The sequence below is a fragment of the Petromyzon marinus genome, chromosome 4, assembly GCF_048934315.1.
Source record: "Petromyzon marinus isolate PM22_M1 ecotype Great Lakes invasive population chromosome 4, UKy_Petmar_22M1.pri1.0, whole genome shotgun sequence".
Taxonomy (NCBI): domain Eukaryota; kingdom Metazoa; phylum Chordata; class Hyperoartia; order Petromyzontiformes; family Petromyzontidae; genus Petromyzon; species Petromyzon marinus.
The window spans coordinates 8,906,359-8,927,153 of record NC_133670.1 but is presented as its reverse complement, the minus strand read 5'-3'; the positions used below and the strand labels follow the sequence as shown (position 1 = coordinate 8,927,153).

The window sequence follows — 20,795 nt, the reverse complement described above, 5'->3', positions numbered from 1 at the left end:
AAAAAAAACTAATTTCAGTAAACATGCAGTGTGCAGCACATATCTGCTACCATACCTCCTATAATCACCTAGGAATGTCCTTAACGCTCGTGACGTCACTCCACATCGACCAGCCCCCCTCATTAATAATCATAAGCAGGTGACTTCCTCCAAATGGGCACCCCCACCATTAGTGATAATTAGCGGCTGACGTCACTCCACATGGGGGGGCGAGGTGCCTCCTCCCCCCTCCTCGGCGTCAACTTACAACCCTCACTACAAAGGCAGAACCCTCACCGATCACCGCAACGTTATTGAGACATTAAAGTAAAAAGGACGTCATTATGAACAAAGGATTATAACCTTAAACTGAAATAGGTCTGTGTCACTGCGCCCTTACAAATTGCACACGCATTCATGCAATGAATATATCACGTCGCGGTCCGATTTCCGCTTGCAGGTTTCAGATTTACTGCAATACACCCGTCCTTGGACGGGCAAAAGGCGAGTTGATTGATGTTTGAGCAAACGGTTATTTTGACAATGAGAACTAAAAGTGTAATTTACATAAAAGTATATAAAAACACTGCACCAAATAAAAGCATATAGCAGTTGCAACATTCTGATTCTATGACCTTCCGTGATTATGCATAGCCAGATAAGACACACTCATTTGCATTGAAATAGAATACATTCAATGGAGAGCATATTCCATCTCATTATTTGATTGGAGTCGGCAGATTAAGTGACTGGCAAGTGAAATTATACAATTCTAAACTATAGAGGTTTGTAAAGTGTTCCATTTAAAATAGTATGCATTATATTTAACACATTCCTGCGGAGGGGGCTGGTAGGAACGTTGTTTGCTCGGTCAGTGGCCAGGGTCAACGGCGGTGTGGTGTATTCCGCAAATATGCCCGACTGTGAGGGCGGGCACAAGCCGTAGTGAGTAGGTTAAATGTTGAGTTTTATAAGGGCACCACGGGGTGACCAGCCCCTCCCCACCCAGCCCCTCCCCGCCCCACCCTCCCCTCCCCACCCAGCCCCTCCCCACCCAGCCCCTCTCTACCCTCCCCTCCCCTCTCCACCCAGCCCCACCCCTCCCATTTTTTATATCCGAATGTCCGGATACACGTGGACAGACATCCACAGACATACACAATTAATCCCCTGCCTCCTGTGAGAATTAATCCCGGTTGGGCTTCCAGTCCACTACGTTTCCTACCAGTAATGCCCACTAGGAGCGCATTTGTTATATATCCGGGTGTCCGGATACACGTGGACAGACATCCACAATTAATCTCCTGCCTCCTGTGAATTAATCCCTGTTGGGCTTCCAGTCCACTACGTTTCCTACCAGTAATATGGAATATATGGGTGGGTTATAAAGTTTTTTCCAGAACAACCCTCGTTTCTAGATGAGCAAGATGGATTTGTGGTGTCTGTGTTTGCACTATTTACACGGGAGTGCGCGTCCCATTGTAGGATAACGGCTGAATGTTGGGCAGACACACGCTGGGCTCAGTGGGGCTCTGTTCCGTCCACCAGGACACGACAGGCTTTCCAGAGCTGAGGGGCCCTGGCCGCAGGATCACGACGTCCCTCGAAGCCACCGATGGGTCCTCGTCATAGAAGTTGAACGGCCGGAAGAAGAATCCCACTGCATTTCCCGACGTGGCCGTGTTGGGGACGTCCTCCGAGTGGGGGATGTGCACGAAGCCCACCGTCACCCAGGCCACCAGGTCCTGAGGAGCATAGGGAAGGTGACTCGAGGTCAGGTAGTTGGACGTAATCAAAACGCAAAGTATCGTGACCATTCAAATAAAAAAACGAATTGGTAAATATGACAATCAAACTTGATTTGAAGCTTTTGTGACTGCAGGAATTACTCTTTGGTTCTTTCGGTAAAGTCACGTAGAAAGAAAATAAATTAAATAATATAATACGATGTTTCGATTGCAACACAAGCAATCGTCATCAGGTAGAAAACAGACCGAGTAAGCTTAGAAATATAACGCAATACAACACAGAGATTCGGCTAACACAACAGTCAACACCCAACCTGGTTGATTACATTCTTCCAAAGATTGCTAAATTAGAGAGAGACACAACACAGACACGGTGACGTTACCGAAAGAACCAAAGAGTAATTCCTGCAGTCAGGAAAGCTTCAAATCAAGTTTGAACTACCCTACAGGGAGGATTTAAGTTTGTTTTCTCTCACTCTCTCTCTGTGTCTGTGTTTTGTCTCTCTCTCAAATTTCACACTTAACTTCTAATTTAGCAATCTTTGGAAGAACGTAATCAACCGGGCTATATGTTAACTGTGTGTTAACTGACTGTGTTGCATTGCATTACATTTCCAAAATTTTACTAAGTTTGTTTTCTCAAACTTCCTATTTCTCTCTCTAAATGTTGTCAAGTTTGTTTGTCTATAGGTCAGTTTTCTCTTTCTGTACCCCGGCCGCTACGGGGTGGCTTTCCACACAACTCTCTCATTGACATGCTAATTTCTCTACCCCCCCCTCTCTCCCCCCCCCCTCTCTCTAAGGCCTCGACACAGAGGCATTGTTTCTCTGTGTGTCTATGTGTGTCTCTCTCTGTGTCTCTGTGTTGTCTCTGCTTGTGTGTCTGTCTATGTGTCAACCTGTCTGTGTTGTGTCTCTCTCTCAAATTTAGCAATCTTTGGAAGAACGTAATCAACCAGGTAGGGTGTTGACTATTGTGTTAGATGACAATCAATTTCACTAAAAAAGTTCACCATGACTCTTATACACCCATGGCTTAATAATATTACTGGTAGGAAACGTAATGGACTGGAAGCCCAACCGGGATTAATTCACAGGAGGCAGGGGATTAATTGTGTATGTCTGTCCACGTCGGAGGGGTGGGGCTGGGTGGGGAGGGGCTGGTCACCCCGTGGTGCCCTTATATGAACTGGAAGCCCAACCGGGATTAATTCACAGGAGGCAGGGGATTATACACTGCACTTTCTGGTGCGACCTCTTTTACACTGCACTTTCTGGCGTCGTTTTATAATTCTGCTCACTTTTCATTTTGCTTTCTTCTGCGCACGACCCTAACAACTATGGCTTAAGTATCCGTACATAATTACTTCATAATTACTTAAAAATTTCCTACCAGCCTCCTCCGCAGGAATGTGCTACATTTGATCCATAATCAACTTTACATATTTAATGCTATCTTCGTCTGGTCGTTCATCTGTCCCATCTGTTGTGGCAGGTGAGTAGGAAAAGGGGCACTATGTCGTAAACACCATCCAACATGAACAAAACTTGAGTGTACAGTTTAACCAGGTGGCAGCCCCCACTGAAACAAAACATATTTTGCAAGGCAAACATGGGATTAATAAAGTAGAAAATATATATCAGTACAAACAATTGGAAACACATTCCTGCGGAGGGGGCTGGTAGGAAATTTAGAAGTAATTATGAAGTAATTATGTACGAATATTTAAGCCAAACTTATTAGGGTCGTGCGCAGAAGAAAGCAAAATGAAAAGTGAGCAGAATTATAAAACGACGCCAGAAAGTGCAGTGTAAAAGAGGTCGCACCAGAAAGTGCAGTGTATAATCCCCTGCCTCCTGTGAATTAATCCCGGTTGGGCTTCCAGTCCATATAAGGGCACCACGGGGTGACCAGCCCCTCCCCACCAAGCCCCACCCCTCCCAACCCCCACCCAGCCCCACCCAGCCCCTCCTCACCCTCCCCTCCCCTTCCCTCCCCACCCAGCCCCTTCCTACCCTCCCCTCTCCACCCAGCCCCACCCCTCCGACGTGGACAGACATACACAATTAATCCACTGCCTCCTGTGAATTAATCCCGGTTGGGCTTCCAGTCCACTACGTTTCCTACCAGTATAACACAACTTTAAACAGACACGTTTCTCTCCCTCCTCATCATCTTGGGCTATTGTTTAATTTAAAAAAATATGGACAAGTTTAACCAATGTTTCTTGCCAAAATGAATAAAAAATGCATACAAGGCCAAATATACAAGGTTATTTGTTAAATACAAGTTTTTAATTTTCAGCATGACCAAGCGTCCAACTCCTCCTAGTCAACTGGTTAGCACAAGTCAACAAGTATCATAGTTATAATTTTTTTTTACATTTTATTGTAATGAACATAATGTATAATAAGAAATGCATATGAACATGTACTGTACTCTATACAAGGTGTAGAGCGGTGGCACGGTGGTTGGCCTACTGCACTCTGAACCCAGCGACCTAATTTGAATAAATGTCAGCTGACATTTAACTGGTTCTGGGTCACCGGCTTTATAAATCCGTACTGAAATGTCATGGAAGGGCCCTTCACCTAGCAATGCATTGACAAGGGAGTGAAAATTATTAGTTATTCTTATGACTGTAACCTCAAAAGGAATGCTGTTTTCATGGCCAAAAACGATTTATTAGACTTGATTTCCTGTTGTTGATCTTTTAAAATTTGCCATGGATATTTAACCCCCTATGAGATTATATCATAATTATAAAAGGCATTTGAGGGATTTTTTTTACAATTTATAAAACACAGCAATTGACCATTTTTAATGTGTTAAGAATTTCACTGAATATATTTTTTTATATTTTATAAACATTAGATGTGTAGCGGCATTGTTACGCGCAACATGTATACTTACCTGCATAGCAGTATTGTATGAGTCACGACTACAATAACCGTTGACCAGGGGTGAGGGGGCCACAGCCCACTGAGGGAGGGGGCTGGGGGGGCCAACGGTTGGACCCAGACCCTCTCGAGACAGGACGGTTGGGAGAGGAAGAATATAAAGGGCAGCAGCTCTCCCAGCTTGAGTCAGTCCGCACTCACCTCAAGACTCAAGACATCGAGATAGTGCCCTGGGACTTCCGACCTACGGCCCTTGTCAGTGCCAGGTCCGAACGGCCCAGTGGCAGTACCCGTTAAGCAGAGTATAGTGTGAGGGCACACTAAGTATGAGGACGTATCCTCTAGGCCAGGGGTCACCAAACTTTTTTCACAGTGGGCCGGATAACTGAAAGAATGACGAGCGCAAGGGCCGCATAATAAATAAATAAATATTTCTGGAGCGTCGGACCTGTGTTGACAGCTGGAAAATCTTGGGGCGGGAAAGATGCGTGTTTGTGTGTGTTGCCATGGAAACCATGGTAACGTGTTGCCATGACGTTGCCATGGAAACCATGGTAACGTCAGAGCATAGGCGGAGCTACCACGAGCCGGGGAAGTACTTGGGATGGCGCGAAATAAGCAAACATTACAATTGACAAGAAAATCTACATACAATAATTTAAAATAGTAAATTTAAGGAACATAGCAGTCAGGAGGTCTCCGCACGTGTGAAGATCTCCTAGTATTCTAAACATAATATTTAAATTGTATCACAACGTCTCGTGTTCCATACGTTTTATCAACCAAATTCAAGTACCGTCGGCGGGCCTGATGGACTGACGCCGCGGGCCGAATCCGGCCCGCGGGCCGTAATTTGGTGACCCCTGCTCTAGGCTATCGGGTGGGAGAGGCCGTTACCTCTCTGTGTTAGGGACGTTCTCTAACGTTAGAGTAAATAAAAAGTTGCCTACAAAGAAGTCTCTGCCTCCTTCGTCAACACTACAACTGGTGTCAGAAGAGACAAAGAATCCACACCACCATGGACACTCGAAGCAAAACAGCACGCGTGGGCACCTCTGAAGACGCCGCCGAAGACGGGCTGCACATGGGTCCCGGAACCTCGTATGAGAGGAGTGATGAAGGGCCGTCCATCACGGTGCACACGGCTGGGCTGCCCAGCCCATCGCCGCCGTTTATGGACGACATGCGCGCTGCACACTCGCAGCTTGCCGAGCTCCTGCACACAGCAGCATCTATTCTCAACCGGCTAAAAGTCGGCGAGCCAGGAGTGGCAAACCGACCGATCGCGCCTACAGAAGCTATAGCCAGTCTCATCGACAGATCAATGGACATTTCCACTGAGACGGTCGCCACGGGCGACTCAACCGCATCCAAACCGCCAAATTCTCACCCTCTGCAATAACGGCTGCCCGTTATGAAGGCATTCTCCACGGCCGAGGGAGATTGGGCTGCCTTCAGCAGGAGATTCCTGGTCAACGCAGAAATGGCGGGGTGGTCGGAGGAAGACGCGCTCAAAGCTCTCACTTCGGCTCTGGATGACGATGCCTTGGCGGCATTTATCTCAGTGCCACTGGCGGACCGCTCCACCCTCCCCCAAGCGATGAAGCAGCTGGCGGCGGTCTACGACCCTCCATCACACTCGCGCCACCGCTTCGATGACAGGAAGCGAGGTGTTAACGAGACCTTCCTCGCCTACCGCAGCTCCTTGCTGGCACTTGCAAGGGCTGCATATCCACGAATGGGAGAGGAAGGCATTGACGCAATAGTCATGGAGAAAATATTGGTGCTGGCTCGTGAGTTATGTGTGATGGTGCAAGCCATCGACAACTCCGACCTCTCTTCTCTACAAGTGACGAAGAGCATCCAAGCACACCTCTTCTTCCAGCGACAAGGCACAGCGCCGAATTGTGTTGCCTCGGCAACCACTGCCGTGGATCGCAACGCTACGGAAAATCTTCCTCCAGCGTGTGCTGCACAAGGAGCGCCCAGCTGGGGAAATCGTCCGTGTCGCCATGAGGAGAACACTCGCAAGAGGACGCCTCAACGTCAGGACTACAGCACCGTCTCTTGCTACAACTGCGGCCTGCAAGGGCACGTCGCATAGGGCTGCCTGGTTCCTTGACGGCGGCTCCCAATGACCCCAACACCGACGGGACGATCTTCCACCTTTTCCCAACACTCAGAGGCGAGTCGCGGCACCACACACACCCGGCCAGATAGCAAACCTCACACACCTCACACACCTCACCGCGTCGTTTTGGGCTGTGCGTCGGCTTGCGCCGCGCCGAGTCGTTCGCATGATAGACTGCAGCTTCGACCGGGTCAGTGGTCGGAGCTGCTCCATAGGGTGATCGCTGAGACCGCGGGGACGTCGGTCGTCACGGGTTCCATTGACGGTATCAGGATTAGAACACTCATTGACACGGGTGCGTCCGTCACCATCATTTCCCAGTTGATTTATGACATGCTGCCCGGGAAATATCACCCTCTGAGCCCTGTTGAAGTGCCTTGTTACGCAGCCAATGGCGGATCACTTGGTATTATAGGTCAGTTTCATGCTGAAATTTCTATCGGGGATGTTAAATTAGCAGGACCGATTTTCTTTTCAACGTCGCTAGCCGTTCCATGTCTCCTTGGAACGGACTTTTTGACCAAAATGCCTATCAGAATTTTGATCGATCAGAGCTGCATCGAGTTGCCTTCCGGTCGCCGTGTTGAAACTGCCACGAGTGCCATGCACTCGTGGCAGTTTCGGTAAAAATCCTGCCGGGAGCGCAAATGTTAGTGCCTCTCCGATTGCGCAAGCAGCTCGATCCTGCTACGACTACTGCTGGCATTTTGCTTGAACCATCTAAGAAATCAACACACGGACTGGCACTTGTCAGGGCTCAGACACTGGTATCGGCAGAGGGACAACCTTTTATACAGGTCTTGAACACGAGTTTACACACGTCGGTCATTTGTGAAGGTACTGTCGTTGCTCATGCATCGCCGGCACTTGGCGAGACACACATCGTTAGTAGCGTTGGGGTTGGTACATATCCAACGCCGAGCTCAAGTACAGATTTTCGCTGGCTTGATTCGTTATGCTCACTCAGCTGATTGAGATCACTCCTATTTGAATTTTCCGATATTTTCAGTAAAGGTAAATTTGACTTAGGCCGCACCAATTTGCTCAGTCACCACATTGAAACAGGGGACGCGGCCCCCATACGCCAAAATCCATATAGAATGAGTCCTGCTGAAAAGGAACAGGTCAGGCTGGCCGTTGATGACATGTTGGCAGCCGATGTTATCTCTCCATCTAACAGTCCGTGGGGTACGACAATTGTTCTTGACAAAAAGCGCGACGGAAGCCTCTGCTTCTGCGTTGATTTTCGCAAATTGAATAAAATCACAATTGCAGATGCTTACCCACTACCACGGATGGACGACTCCTTTGACGCCTTGGCCGGCGCTCAATTTTTTTCAACATTGGACCTGCTATCCAGATTTTGGCAGTTACCTCTTGACGAGACGTCCCGACCCAAAACGGCGTTTCGCACGCCACAAGGTCTCCACCAATTTAATCGGTTACCCATGGGACTCCACTCCGCGCCAGCAACATTCCAGAGACTCATGGAACTCGTTCTGGCCGGTCTTCAATGGGACTCTTGTCTAATATATTTGTACGATGTCATTGTTTTTAGCCGCACCTTCGATGAGCACCTCGAACGGCTGCGAGCTGTATTCGGAAAAATGAGGAATGCTAACTTAAAGTTTAAACCACAGAAGTGGCATCTTATGCAGATATCCGTCAGATACCTTGGCCACATTGTTAGCGAGTCTGGCATTGCTACAGATCCTGAGAAGACGAAGCGCGTGAGGACATAGGTCACACCTACGTTGGTAGGGGAAGTGCGTAGTTTCATTGGATTTGCGTCGTATTACAGATGCTTCGTTGCAAACTTTGTACAATTGCCAAACCACTCCACGCCTTAACAGCAAAAGGTGTTAAATTTCATTGGGACGAGGCTCAGGAATCTTCTTTTCAAACCCTTCGAAATGCTCTGGCCGATGCTCCGACACTCAGTTACCGCAATTTTAACAAGCAATTTATCTTGCACACCGACGCCAGTGATACAGGTATTGGTGCTGTTCTATCTCAAATCGTTGACGGCATGGAAAGGGTCATTGCATACGGTAGTAGAGTTCTCTCACCGACAGAACAACGCTACTGCGTCACGCAGTAGGAATTTCGGGTCCGATCGGATCACACGGCATTACAGTACGCCTTGCGAGTGAACCAACCATCTGTCCAATTGTCCAGATGGTTGGAGATACTTCAGGGTTTCACGTTTAGCGTGGAATACAGGAAAGGGACCCGGCACTCGAATGCTGATGCTTTGTCGCGGTTACCACAGCGCTCGCTCTGCACTTGCCTATCCGGCTCAGGTCGCTGCAAGCAGCCCTCTTGCCAGTCAACCACACCACTGGCGGCTGCGGCGGGAGCGCAAACGCCCATGCAACAGGAGGATGAGGGTACTAAGCCATGCGACTCTGTGCTCAACCTGGACATCGCCGAGTGGGGGCGTCCGCAGATGGAGGACGCGTCGCTGCTTAGACTGCGCCGGCGTGCTGTAAACTCCCAAGGGGCTGCGGGATTGGGTCGTTCAGCCAGAACAGTTATGCAGGACGGGCTCCTATTTTTCCGGGACGACACTCTAAACAAGCAGGTGATCGTCGTCCCCAGAATTCTGCGAGGTAAATTGGTGCGTGTCGTTCACGAGCAATTGGCTCACCTGGGACTACAAAAGACGCTGGACACCATTCAAAGGGACTTTTTCTGGCCAGGTATGGCTGATGACGTGGCAAACATACTCAGGAGCTGTGTCCAGTGTGCATGAAGGAATCATCCCACTACACCTTGTCGGCCGCCCCTACAGTCCATCAAAGTGTATCGCGTTAATGAGTTGTTCGCACTTGACGTGCTGGGGCCATTCCCAACTACTGCCCAGGGAAATAGATACTTATTGGTTGTGGTTGAGTATCTCACACGGTGGCCTGTGGCCTGGCCTCTCCCCAACCAATCTGCACAGGTTATTACGGACGCGTTCGTAAATGGTTACGTCATGGACAAGTGTGCGACCGAAAAGTTATTGACTGACCAAGGGAAAAAATTTTGCTCCAAACTGCTCAAACAGGTCTGCGCTCTGCTGGGTACCCACAAAATTCGTACCTCACCATACCACCCACAGACGGTTTGGTCAAACGACTAAACAGAACACTCACGGCTATGCTTAGCCATCATGTCAACGATTCTCAATTGGATTGGAATTTGCGTATCGCTGGGTTTCTAGCAGCATACCGCATGTCTCCCCATGCCTCCACCGGATTCTCTCCCTTCTACCTCATGTACGGACGGGAGAGCAGTCCCCCAATTGATGCACAGCTGGGTCTGACTAGCTCTAAACATGTGCCAAAATTTGACGAATCCTTACGTTACAACATAGATAGGTTCACAGAGACTCGAGAAGCATCCCGGGTCAAGTCAGATGCTAAACAAAGGGCCAACGAACGACTTACAGGTCTTCGTACCTCCAACCACAAATGGGTGACAGGAGACACTGCGTGGCTCCATTGCCCCCAGATCTCAACAGGTACTTCGTCTAAGTTGGCCCAACCATGGAAGGGGCTGGTCGAGGTGGTGCGTGTCGTTCGGCCTCAATGTATACAGATCCGCTGGGGACGACGTTCCTGGTATATTCACCCGTCGCATCTGAAACCGTTCGTGCACTCGCGCACTCCTTACACATGCATACTTAGCTCTGGCCGTGGTTGTGATGTGCCCGACAAGCTACTGAGTGCGTCAAATGCTCAGGGGGATCACCTGACACCTGTGCCTCAAACCACAGACGCTGCAGGAATAGCGTCGCCACCGGCTCCGTCCCCACAGGCACAGCCGGAGGCTACACCTGACATGACGAGCCCAGCCACAAGATCAAAGACCCTGCGATTTCGTTGACACCCCGCTGACTCTCTTTCCCCCCACCCCCCACACAACGTGGCAATCGACACCACACAAACATGTTGTTCATTGATTCATTATTAAAACGTTGTATTTTACATTGTATATGTGGGTTATGGCATTTACTGTTCAAAGGCAGAATTTATATGTTTTTATTTTGTGTATGTTTGTTACTGTTACCTTGTTATTGAGATTTGTTACAGCCGAGATGGCTGTGTGCTACGAGGGGAGGGGTGATGTAGTGGCATTGTTACGCGCAACATGTATACTTACCTGCATAGCAGTATTGTATGAGTCACAACTACAATAACCGTTGACCAGGGGTGAGGGGGCCACAGCCCACTGAGGGAGGGGGCTGGGGGGGCCATCGGTAGGACCCAGACCCTCTCGAGACAGGACGGTTGGGAGAGGAAGGATATAAAGGGCAGCAGCTCTCCCAGCTTGAGTCAGTCCGCACTCACCTCAAAACTCAAGACATCGAGATAGTGCCCTGGGACTTCCGACCTCCGGCCCTTGTCAGTGCCAGATCCGAACGGCCCAGTGGCGGTACCCGTTAAGCAGGGTATAGTGTGAGGGCACACTAAGTATGAGGACATATCATCCTCTCGGCTATCGGGTGGGAGAGGCCGTTACCTCTCTGTGTTAGGGACGTTCTCTGACGTTGGAGTAAATAAACAGTGTTGCCTACAAAGAAGTCTCTGCCTCCTTTGTCAACACTACAGATGTATCAAATTCCAATTGAACCAAATGGTGTAACTCTAATAATCACCAGTGTCCCTGGTTATGTTACTGAAAATCAAAGACGTGTATGAAATACAATAATTTTCTTCCACTGACACTTGAACACACAGTGATCACTACAGTGCACAAACATTTCACGAAACAACTATAATAATCCCTTAAGAAAAGTTGGAGTGGACTTCCCATGCATGGTGATGTTAGGAGTTGCTTACTCTACTTAAGCAAGCATTTTGATGACACGTACGGCCCTTGTCCATTCTCTGTTGGACGAGGGCCTCCCCACATCCGGTTCGTGGGGGTTAAATAGAGCACAATTCACCACACGGCTCGGTGCGGATGATGAAGGCGCCGAGGAGAGATGTAGAAGCATTGAAGGACAGCACAACAACGCAAATTGCTGTACTGCCTTCTACTGCCCACATTGTAACCCCACCAGCCAAGCACATGCTAGTCGTCAGCCATCTCCAAGTATTATTCAGCCCCAAACCTGCCTTAGCTTAAAAGACCTTTGACTTGGTCAAAGGCCATCACGATTCAGGTCACAACCATTTCATATATTAGCTGCGATTGGGAAGTCACCTCATTCACGATATTGTCGTCATCATTTAGGAAGTCCGGGAAGTAAACTGCTGGGTCCCAGGGGTCATTCTGGTTGTAAATGCTGGTGCTGTACCGCTCCGTCTCCTTGTATTTTGTCACTGCCATCTGGTATCTATTTGAGGAAGAAAATATATCTGAGAATCATAAAATGTACTACAAGACAAAAGAAAATGTTAAAACTTCCTGTACTGGCAAAATGAAACGTGAGCTGTAAACAATGTACCTCCCCCCGCCCCCATCAACAGCACACGGTTCCACCAAGTAACCCACTGGCAAAAAGCGTGGCACGCATTGAAGGACATTGGGGGTTCAAATATCGATTGGTGCGGGGGGGGGTGCAACTCTGCCAATGATTCCTCCAGGAATCAATACAATGAGTGCCAATTTGTGGGAAATTAACTGTGTTTTTCCTTTGGAAAGACTGGTTCCAGTTCCAATAATGGACAACTTTGTAGGTAAGATGAGGCATTGGTACGGTGGCACAGTGGGTAACACCCATGGCTAAATTCAGTGGCAAGTGACAGCAGAACATGAGGTCCTGGGTCGTCATGTGTCACCAACCCGCACCGAGTAGTGTGGGTGGCGAATCGTGAACTAACCCCCATATGACCACCGAGTGTGGGGAGACCTTCATCCAGCAGTGGACGGACAAAGGGTTGTAGATGATTATAAATGTGTTTTAGCAAAGGTAATCTATTCTTCTGGTATAAGTAATACTGTATGGCTTATTACGAATAATACTCGACTCACCTGCTCCATGCAACAGCTTTCTCTTCTTCGTAATCCTCAGGCAGAAGTGGCTTGCCATGGCTTGTGAGCTGTATCCGATACCCCCGTGGATGACCCCACTTGTTTTTAGATTTAGAGTTCACAAACACAAGATACGGCAGCTGGGAGTCGTATTTAAATGCCGCCTCAGTTTCAGTCCTCTTGAGGCTATGGTGAAGCGTGGGCTGCATCTTGGTGCGTCCTGTTTCCCATGGAATGGGAATGTTCTCCATTTGTAAAGACACCGTCTCAAAGTTATTTTCAGTCCCTGTCGACATAATACAAGTGAAGGTTTAATATTGTACAAGTATATCACAAAGCATGAAGTGTATTAGATGGCTACGTATGCATGTTGAACTGCTTTCACACCGTGCGTATCCAACAGTGTTAATTTGAGGTGCAAGGAGGACGACGACGAACTAAACACAAAAAGCGGGTCTGGTTTGTTGTCCTTCCCCTGCACCTCTGATTATGGAGGTTATTGCAGTGGCACGGTGGCCAACTTTGTTTTGCCTCGCAGCAAGGACCCTGGGCTTGATGCGGGATTTGGCATCTTTCTCGGTGGCGTTTGTTATGTTCTTCGCCTATTCTCCATCTGTTCCCCCCTGGGTTATCCAGTGTACTTCCATAACGAAAGCATACAATGGAAATGGAGATGGACAAACATCCCAATTGCAGGAACCTCCTGACAGAGTGTCAGTGTGGATTTTCCAAGTAAATAAGTAACTATTATTTGGGTCTTTCGGTAAAGCCACGTAGATAGAGAAATTATAAAAATTATAAAAATAATAATAACAATATGACGACTTTTCGATCGCAACACAAGCAATCGCCATCAAATGAGAGCTGCTGAGGCAGGAAAAATATATGGCGGGAGCATTGCTAAGGCAGGGAGTTATAAAGGTTTGAGATGGGTGTAGCCCAAGGGTCAGTGAGCGGGGCTAGAGATAAAATTTGCATGTAAATTTAAGATATGAGAAATCTTGATAACCTAAGCTGTGGGGATGGCCATTGTATTGTGAGAAATTTGCTTGTAAATGTAAGCTAGAGAGAGATCAGAAAGGAACATCGCCACATGGAGGTGGCGATGTTCCTTTTTCTATCTACGTGGCTTAACCGAAAGACCCCACATGGAGGTGGCGATGTTCCTCCTCAGGTGGGATAGAAGACGATTGGTTGTGTGGCGATCGAAACGTTGTGATCTATAATTGTTTCTACCTACGTGACTTTACCGAAAGAACCAAAGAGTATAGATATTGCCGATTCCGCTGTGTCCCAATGTGTTCCCCCTGAAATAATTTTCTTGCGTTCATACTTTGTACATGACATGTTTTAAATTACTCAAGTAGAATTATTTATTTGTATATAGATTGAATTGCTTGAATTGCAATTATAAAAAACGGAATGTTTAAAATGTATACTAATAAGACCTACTGCAATAAAAAGCACTTTTGAGAGTTTCCCAAACATGATAACAAAGTCCCTTGTATTCATATTTCGCTTTACTGTATATTATCGCAATAGAAAATGTGTAAAATATGTACAAATGTATTCCATTGCAGGATATTTAAAGTACCATGAACAAATACAACTCTGTGATAAGTCCAGCAAAGTATTCAGTAGCTTCTTCATAAAACCTTTTAAGCATCACCTCCATAATATTTACACAGAAAGTCTCACCAAGTCGTTAATCATGTAATGTATACTTGATATTTGCAACGAATTTGGATTACCCAGAGAAAAGGCACCAATGGAAGATGATAACACGCAAAGATCTGCATAGATGGATTCAAGAATCCATTGCTCTACTACCAACTCCCCTTGAGGGCACAACCAATACTGCACTGGAAATAGCAGAAGGCTGCCACTTACCAGTTTAAGAACTATTTAGCTTTTGATTTAAAGCTTTCGTGACTGCAGTAATTCATATTCTTAGTTTTTTCGGTAAAGTCACGTTGAAGAGAAACAACAAAATAACAAAATATATATAAAACAATAAAAAAATTCTCACGACGTTTCGACCATAACTCAAACGGTCATCATCAGCAGGTGTGTCGGTTTGAGTTATGGTCGAAACGTCGTGAGAATTTTTTTTTGTTTTATATATATTTTGTTATTTTGTTGTTTCTCTTCAACGTGACTTTACCGAAAAAACTAAGAATATAACTATTTAGCTATCGAGAGGTTTAAAAACGATATTGTGGAGTACAACACATTTATTTTTCTCAATTCCATAAAAGTGGCAGCCATTTAAGTGCATGCACAGTGAACACACTCAATGCATCGGTGAATGTATTCCTAGTTTTTAGGCAATGATGATACATTTAGTGAATCACACCATTTCTACAAAACTATTTCTGGGAAGCTATTTGGAAAAATGAATAATAATTTAACATTACACGTCTTCTTTTTAGGGAAGACAGATTCCACCTAAAATTAGTTCTTGTTGATACGTACCTGGGCTGTGTGTTTTGGGCTTTCTGACATAATAAAAAACAAAACTTTTAAAGTGACTTCCTGAAGTGCCTCAGCAGTGACTGCTCGTGTGAGATTTAAATAGAACCCCAATGGAGGAGGTCACTGAAAGAGCACCAAGTCACTGAGTGTCAAGTCACTGAAGGAAATATCAAACACTGGAAAACGCAGGGCAAACAACCTCGGTGCATATGTGCAAGGTTAAAGCGGTTATGTTCTTCTTATTTGGAGGTGGGGGGGGTATGAAGCCATCTCGACACTGTATTGGTCATAAAGATCATTTGTCAACACTTCACCACAGAGATCAGTGCAGGTTAGCAAACGTGAGGCCCAGGGCCAAAATAGAACACTTATGTTCGCTCTAACCCGGGAATTGAACGCAGGTTTGCTGGGTTCACAGTGCAGTTCGCTAACGACTGTGCCACCACTCGGCCCTTGAAAGTATAAACCAACACATTACACTGCATAATATGAAAGTTTACAAGAAAGAAATTGTCATGAAAACCCACCTCCCAATTCGACGTCCACCTTGTAGTTGAACATGTGCGTGTGCACATTTCCCAGGACGTGATCGGATATTCTGGTGCCGTACTTGGTGCCGTCTCCAAATAGATAACTCGTCTGGAGGTACCCGGTGGCTTGGGTTTTTGTTTCAATGACTCCATTCTGGTAAAATATGTAGTCTATTATGTAATCGTAATTGTACACAACGACGATAGTTCTAATCACGAGCACATAGCTGACCAGGCCACCGTAGAACGTGTAACCGTTTTGAAAGTCGCTGTCGGTGTGGCGACGCAAGGGCACTCCGGTGTTGTGCTCAAAAATGCAGATGGAGTTTGGGTATTTCGTCGGCTTGTCCGTGTCCACAAAGTGGTAGATGTCCAAAAACGTCGCACTCTCCGGGCAGTCTATGCCCCTCACCAACTCAAAATTGTCAGCACCAAAGGTCCAGCCCGAGTCGATGGCTTTCAACTGCATCCCGACGGGTGTGTTTCCAGCATAAAAGGAGACTGCGTCTTGGAGGCTCATCTCATACACGAGTCGCTCATCGTTGTACTTGATGTCAAAGAGCTGGAGACCCGTGAAGGAGATTCTGAAAGCGAACGTCCAGGGCATGTACTGCACAAAGTTCCCGTCAACCCGGTATCGGTGGCCCTCGGGCTCGTACTGCCGTGGTCCCGCCTGAGACGTGTCTACTCTGAAGGCTCCGCGACGATCATACGCAGCAGACTTCGCATTGCTATCCAATTGCTTCACCTTGTTGACGGTTCCTTCGTCGTATTTCCGAACAAATTCTTCAACACTGTCAAAATACTGGCTATAGTAATTTACTTTCATCACGCTCCAATCATCCGTATTTGTGCTGTTGTGATCGATCAGGATTTCAAGGCTAACTGGCTGCAGATAGAAACCCTCCACATTTCTGAAGAACTGAAGCCAGGAATGCCTTTGATTAGATTCAAAACCTCTTATGGGAAGGTCTGCTGCAATCAGACACTTGTCTCCACAATTATGAAACCAATAGCCATAACTCTCTTTCAAAATGTGTTCTATTTTGCCCATGATACCGGGGATCAGTTGTTTATACAAGTATTTGTATTCTGGAATTGATATTGGTCGTGAGCAGTAATTAATTGTACGTTTCCTTGTTGAGGGATGGTATAGATTGTACCATCTTGGGTTCGGAATTGGACCAACCAAGTATTCTGCAACAGAAACTGAACTGTCAGCACCACGAAAAACCACTGCCTTGGCAACTCGTTCAGGCTTTGGTCCCCCATGGTCCAAGTAATTCAGGGCTTCTCTTTTTGTTGGGTTGTGGAGCTCAATCATGTAGATGTAATTGCTTTTCAAGGTTGCTTTTGTGACTGGGACAATATTGAGCGGCTTTTGATTTAGCAGAAATTTGCGTACAGCTGTTAACTCTGCAGGGGACAAGTCAGAGAAAATCTCTCCGGCTTTGTGGTTGGGCATCCATTTATTATGAGTGGAGTTAGTGGGGCATGCTTTTGGAGACTGTGAACTTTGGCTCATCCATACGAATACTGCCAAAAGTATCACGCTTGATAATAAAAAGAACAAGCAAAAAAGCACCCTTAGTCTTGAGACGAATTTTGGTTGCTTTGCCATTTAGGCAAATTTTGTGAATCTAACCGTGGCTTGTTGGATGTTGAAATCTGAAACGGTAAGTTGTAATTAATACTTTTTTTTTAAAAGAATATTAAAAAAAATTCTACTTATATATACTAACATTTCACACACTTTAGTACTTTAATGTATTAACGATTAATGAACATGGATTTGTTACAGCATGTAAAACTAGATTTGTGATACATTATTGTGAAATATGTATTCTTAAAAAAACACTCTACAATGCGAATTAAATGTTTAAATAAACTCCTTTTAAAAAGTTTTTTTCAAAACAACGGTTTTATTAACAACTTTGTTTAACTCACGGTCGTACGTCAATGGCGCCTGAGACACGTGGCGCCTGTTTTTTGCGCGAGCCGATTCCACAGTTTAGGGGCCGCGGCGCTTTAGACCAACACAAGTATATATAAATAAAAAAAACGTTCATACAAAATGTAAATTGCTTTAAAGTATCGAATTAATAGATTAATTGATGCAGGCATACATTGTCACCGGATTTGAGTACGTTGTGCAAAATGTGGAATTTATTGGACAACGGGAAGTGGACGAAATTTTGATTACAAGATTTGACCACGACAAACAGAGGAATCAAGTTAAGTAAAACCGTTGAATAAAATCCCAGCTTGCGGGACTAATCGGAGGCAGGTGCATTGATGCGGCAAGCTGAAAACAAATCGGCTAGCCACAATTTCAATTACAATCCGAGTAAAAACAATAAAACTCGTTAATTAAAGACAGTCGCACACGTACAATACAGTATATGTGCAATAAAATACATCGGTGTGTGTGTAGTGCACGTGCGTTTAAGTGTACGGTGAAAACGGCACAGGTGAAACACTACGGAAGCAGGCACAACAAACAATCATCGAGAGTTAGGGATAATCATCTCTTTCATTCAGATCTGTATATAACTGCAGTACTTCTAACTGCGAGCACAGGACAGGCGACCGCCGCACCTACAACCTAATTGACCCCTGGACGACGATCGTAAGGGGCCGTCCATAAATGACGTCACGCGATTTTTGACGATTTTTGCCCCCCCCCGCTTCGTCACACATCGTCACAAATGGCCAAGAAACAACATTCCAGTCGTGGGATGAGCTCAAGGAGGGCTAATTCGAGCACCATCCTGCGGCGGGGAAAGGAGGCGGTGCAAGCGTTTTTCAGCCGAGCCCACAACAGCCAAGAATCTGCTGTCTGGGAGAGGGGGGTGGGCGCTGTTAAACCCTAGCAAATGGGCGAGAAGCCGTGCATGTGTGACGAGTGCGGCAAGACGTTTTTCTCACGCTCGGCCTACAAGTATATATATTTTTCTATTCCACTTGTGTGTAAATCTGTGTATACCCCGGATATTTTAGAGATGGCAATTCTCCTGCTGTGTATCCTACTGCGTCAATACTTGTTGCTCGATTTGCCACTACACCTGCAAATGAAACAGCTCATAGACACTTCTACACTCCATCATTGTATCCTTTTAAACCCTATATTTGTCCCATTACTTCACCAGCACTCCTTCCAAACTTAATTCTGCTCTTAAAAATAACACCATCTGCGAGCTGCTGCTATTCGTCCAAGGTTCGCCGCTCTTCATCCTGGCCCAAATGAAAAGAGCTCGTATAATTCTGTAGATTTTTCTGGCAGGAAAGGTGTTGGTGTTCTACATGTCAACATCAGAGGGCTTGTGATTAAATTAAGTCAACTAAAACTAGAAGTGGCAAATCTTGACCCGGACATTTTTTGCCTAACAGAAACATTTCTCACTCCTGCCGTCAATGACTTGCAGATTACGATTGAAAACTACAACCTTTTTCGGCTTGACCGAGGATCTAAAGGAGGTGGAATTGCCATCTATGTTCGTAACACTATTGCATGTTCACCAGCTCACTCCTTGTTTAAACAATGTTGCTTTGAAGGTCTGGCTCTCAGAATAACTCTCCCAAATAATCAACAGATATTGGTAGTGTGCTGCTATAGACCGCCTTGTGGGAAGGATGTTGAAGCTGCATCGGCACTGAGAGAGCTTTTTGGGGGCCTCCCTAAAGGTGAAATAATTTTAGTGGGTGATCTAAATTGGAATTGGCTAAACCCGCCGGCCGTGGCCACAAATTTTACAGATGAATTTAACATGTTTCAATTAATAAATGTCCCCACAAGACCCAACCTAAAAAATCCGGGACAGTCAACTCTGCTTGATGTCCTATTGACAAATAACCCTCACAATTTCGCATTGACTGGTGTTCTGGGTAATAACCTTAGTGATCACTCCTTTATTTTTGGTGTGAGATCATCAGCCAGACCCAAAGCCCCCCCTAAAATTGTTGAGAAGCACTCTTTGAGGCACTTCAGCACTCAGGCATTTACAAATGATGTGCTTCACTCGGATATTGATAAGGTCTGTGATATCCCCAACCTGACTACAGCTTGGGAGACTTTCAGGTACACGTTTCTCCAAATTCTTAACAAACATGCTCCGTTGGTTAGATTTAAAACTAAAGGCAACCGCCCACCATGGTATGATCCTTTGATTACAAAGCTCATGAAAACTAGGGACAAGGCTTGGGCATGTGCTCAGAAAAGTAATTTGGTAAACGACTGGCTAGAATACAGGATTTTAAGGAATAGATGCGTAAAAAAATTATGGCATGCAAAAAATGCCTACTTTTCCTCCACTCTCCTGGAATCACATGGAAATGCCAGGATTTTTTGGAAAACAATCAAATCTATCGAAAAGGCATCCAAAACAGAAAATCTGCCCGTTGAGCTTCACCGAAATGGGGAATATTTTTCAGATCCCCAAAAAATAGTTGACAATTTTAACTTTCATTTTTCTGAAGCTGGTAATCTTTTTGATAATGTATTGGGAGTCACCCCTGCTCCTGCAAATTCCTACACCCCTGTCCAAACATTAAATGAATTTAGTTTCCAACCAATCTACGAAAGTAATGTTCTGAAACAACTGTCCTACCTCAAAGGGTCCTCCTCTACCGGAGCAGATAGTTTTCCCCTCTTTGCTCTACTAACTGTTGGTCACCTAATATACAAACCTATAGCCCATATTTTCAACCTGTCCATCAAAGAAGCATCAGTTCCTCTAGAATGGAAACATTCCTATGTCCGTCCACTTCACAAAGGGGGCCCTAAAGATGATCCCAATAACTACTGACCTATCTCAATTTTGTCCCCATTGATGAAAATTTTTGAAAAATTATTGAACTACCAAATTAGCAGTTTCCTGTCCACCAACAATCTACTACATCTAAAACAATCTGGGTTCCGGAAAAAATACAGCACCACATCTGCTGCATTAGACTCTTTGAATCAAATTTACAATAGCCTTGATAATAAGCAGTACTGTGCCTGTCTTTTTCTTGACCTGTCCAAAGCTTTTGATACAGTAGACCACAACACCCTGCTTAGTAAAC

General features: G+C 45.9%; 1 protein-coding gene across 1 annotated transcript; it reads right to left on the bottom strand.

Annotated features, from left to right (window-relative positions):
• Window positions 1-1,068: 1,068 nt before the first annotated feature.
• LOC116938772 (diamine oxidase [copper-containing]-like) lies at window positions 1,069-17,767 on the bottom strand. Its single transcript, XM_032946385.2, has 5 exons — window positions 17,679-17,767; window positions 15,729-17,399; window positions 12,727-13,012; window positions 11,956-12,088; window positions 1,069-1,724 (listed from the first exon to the last, which is right to left on the bottom strand). Exons 2-5 carry the CDS (start codon window positions 17,350-17,352, stop codon window positions 1,437-1,439), a joined length of 2,331 nt encoding a protein of 776 aa, XP_032802276.1. The 5' UTR covers window positions 17,353-17,399; window positions 17,679-17,767; the 3' UTR covers window positions 1,069-1,436.
• Between the last annotated feature and the right edge of the window lie 3,028 nt (window positions 17,768-20,795).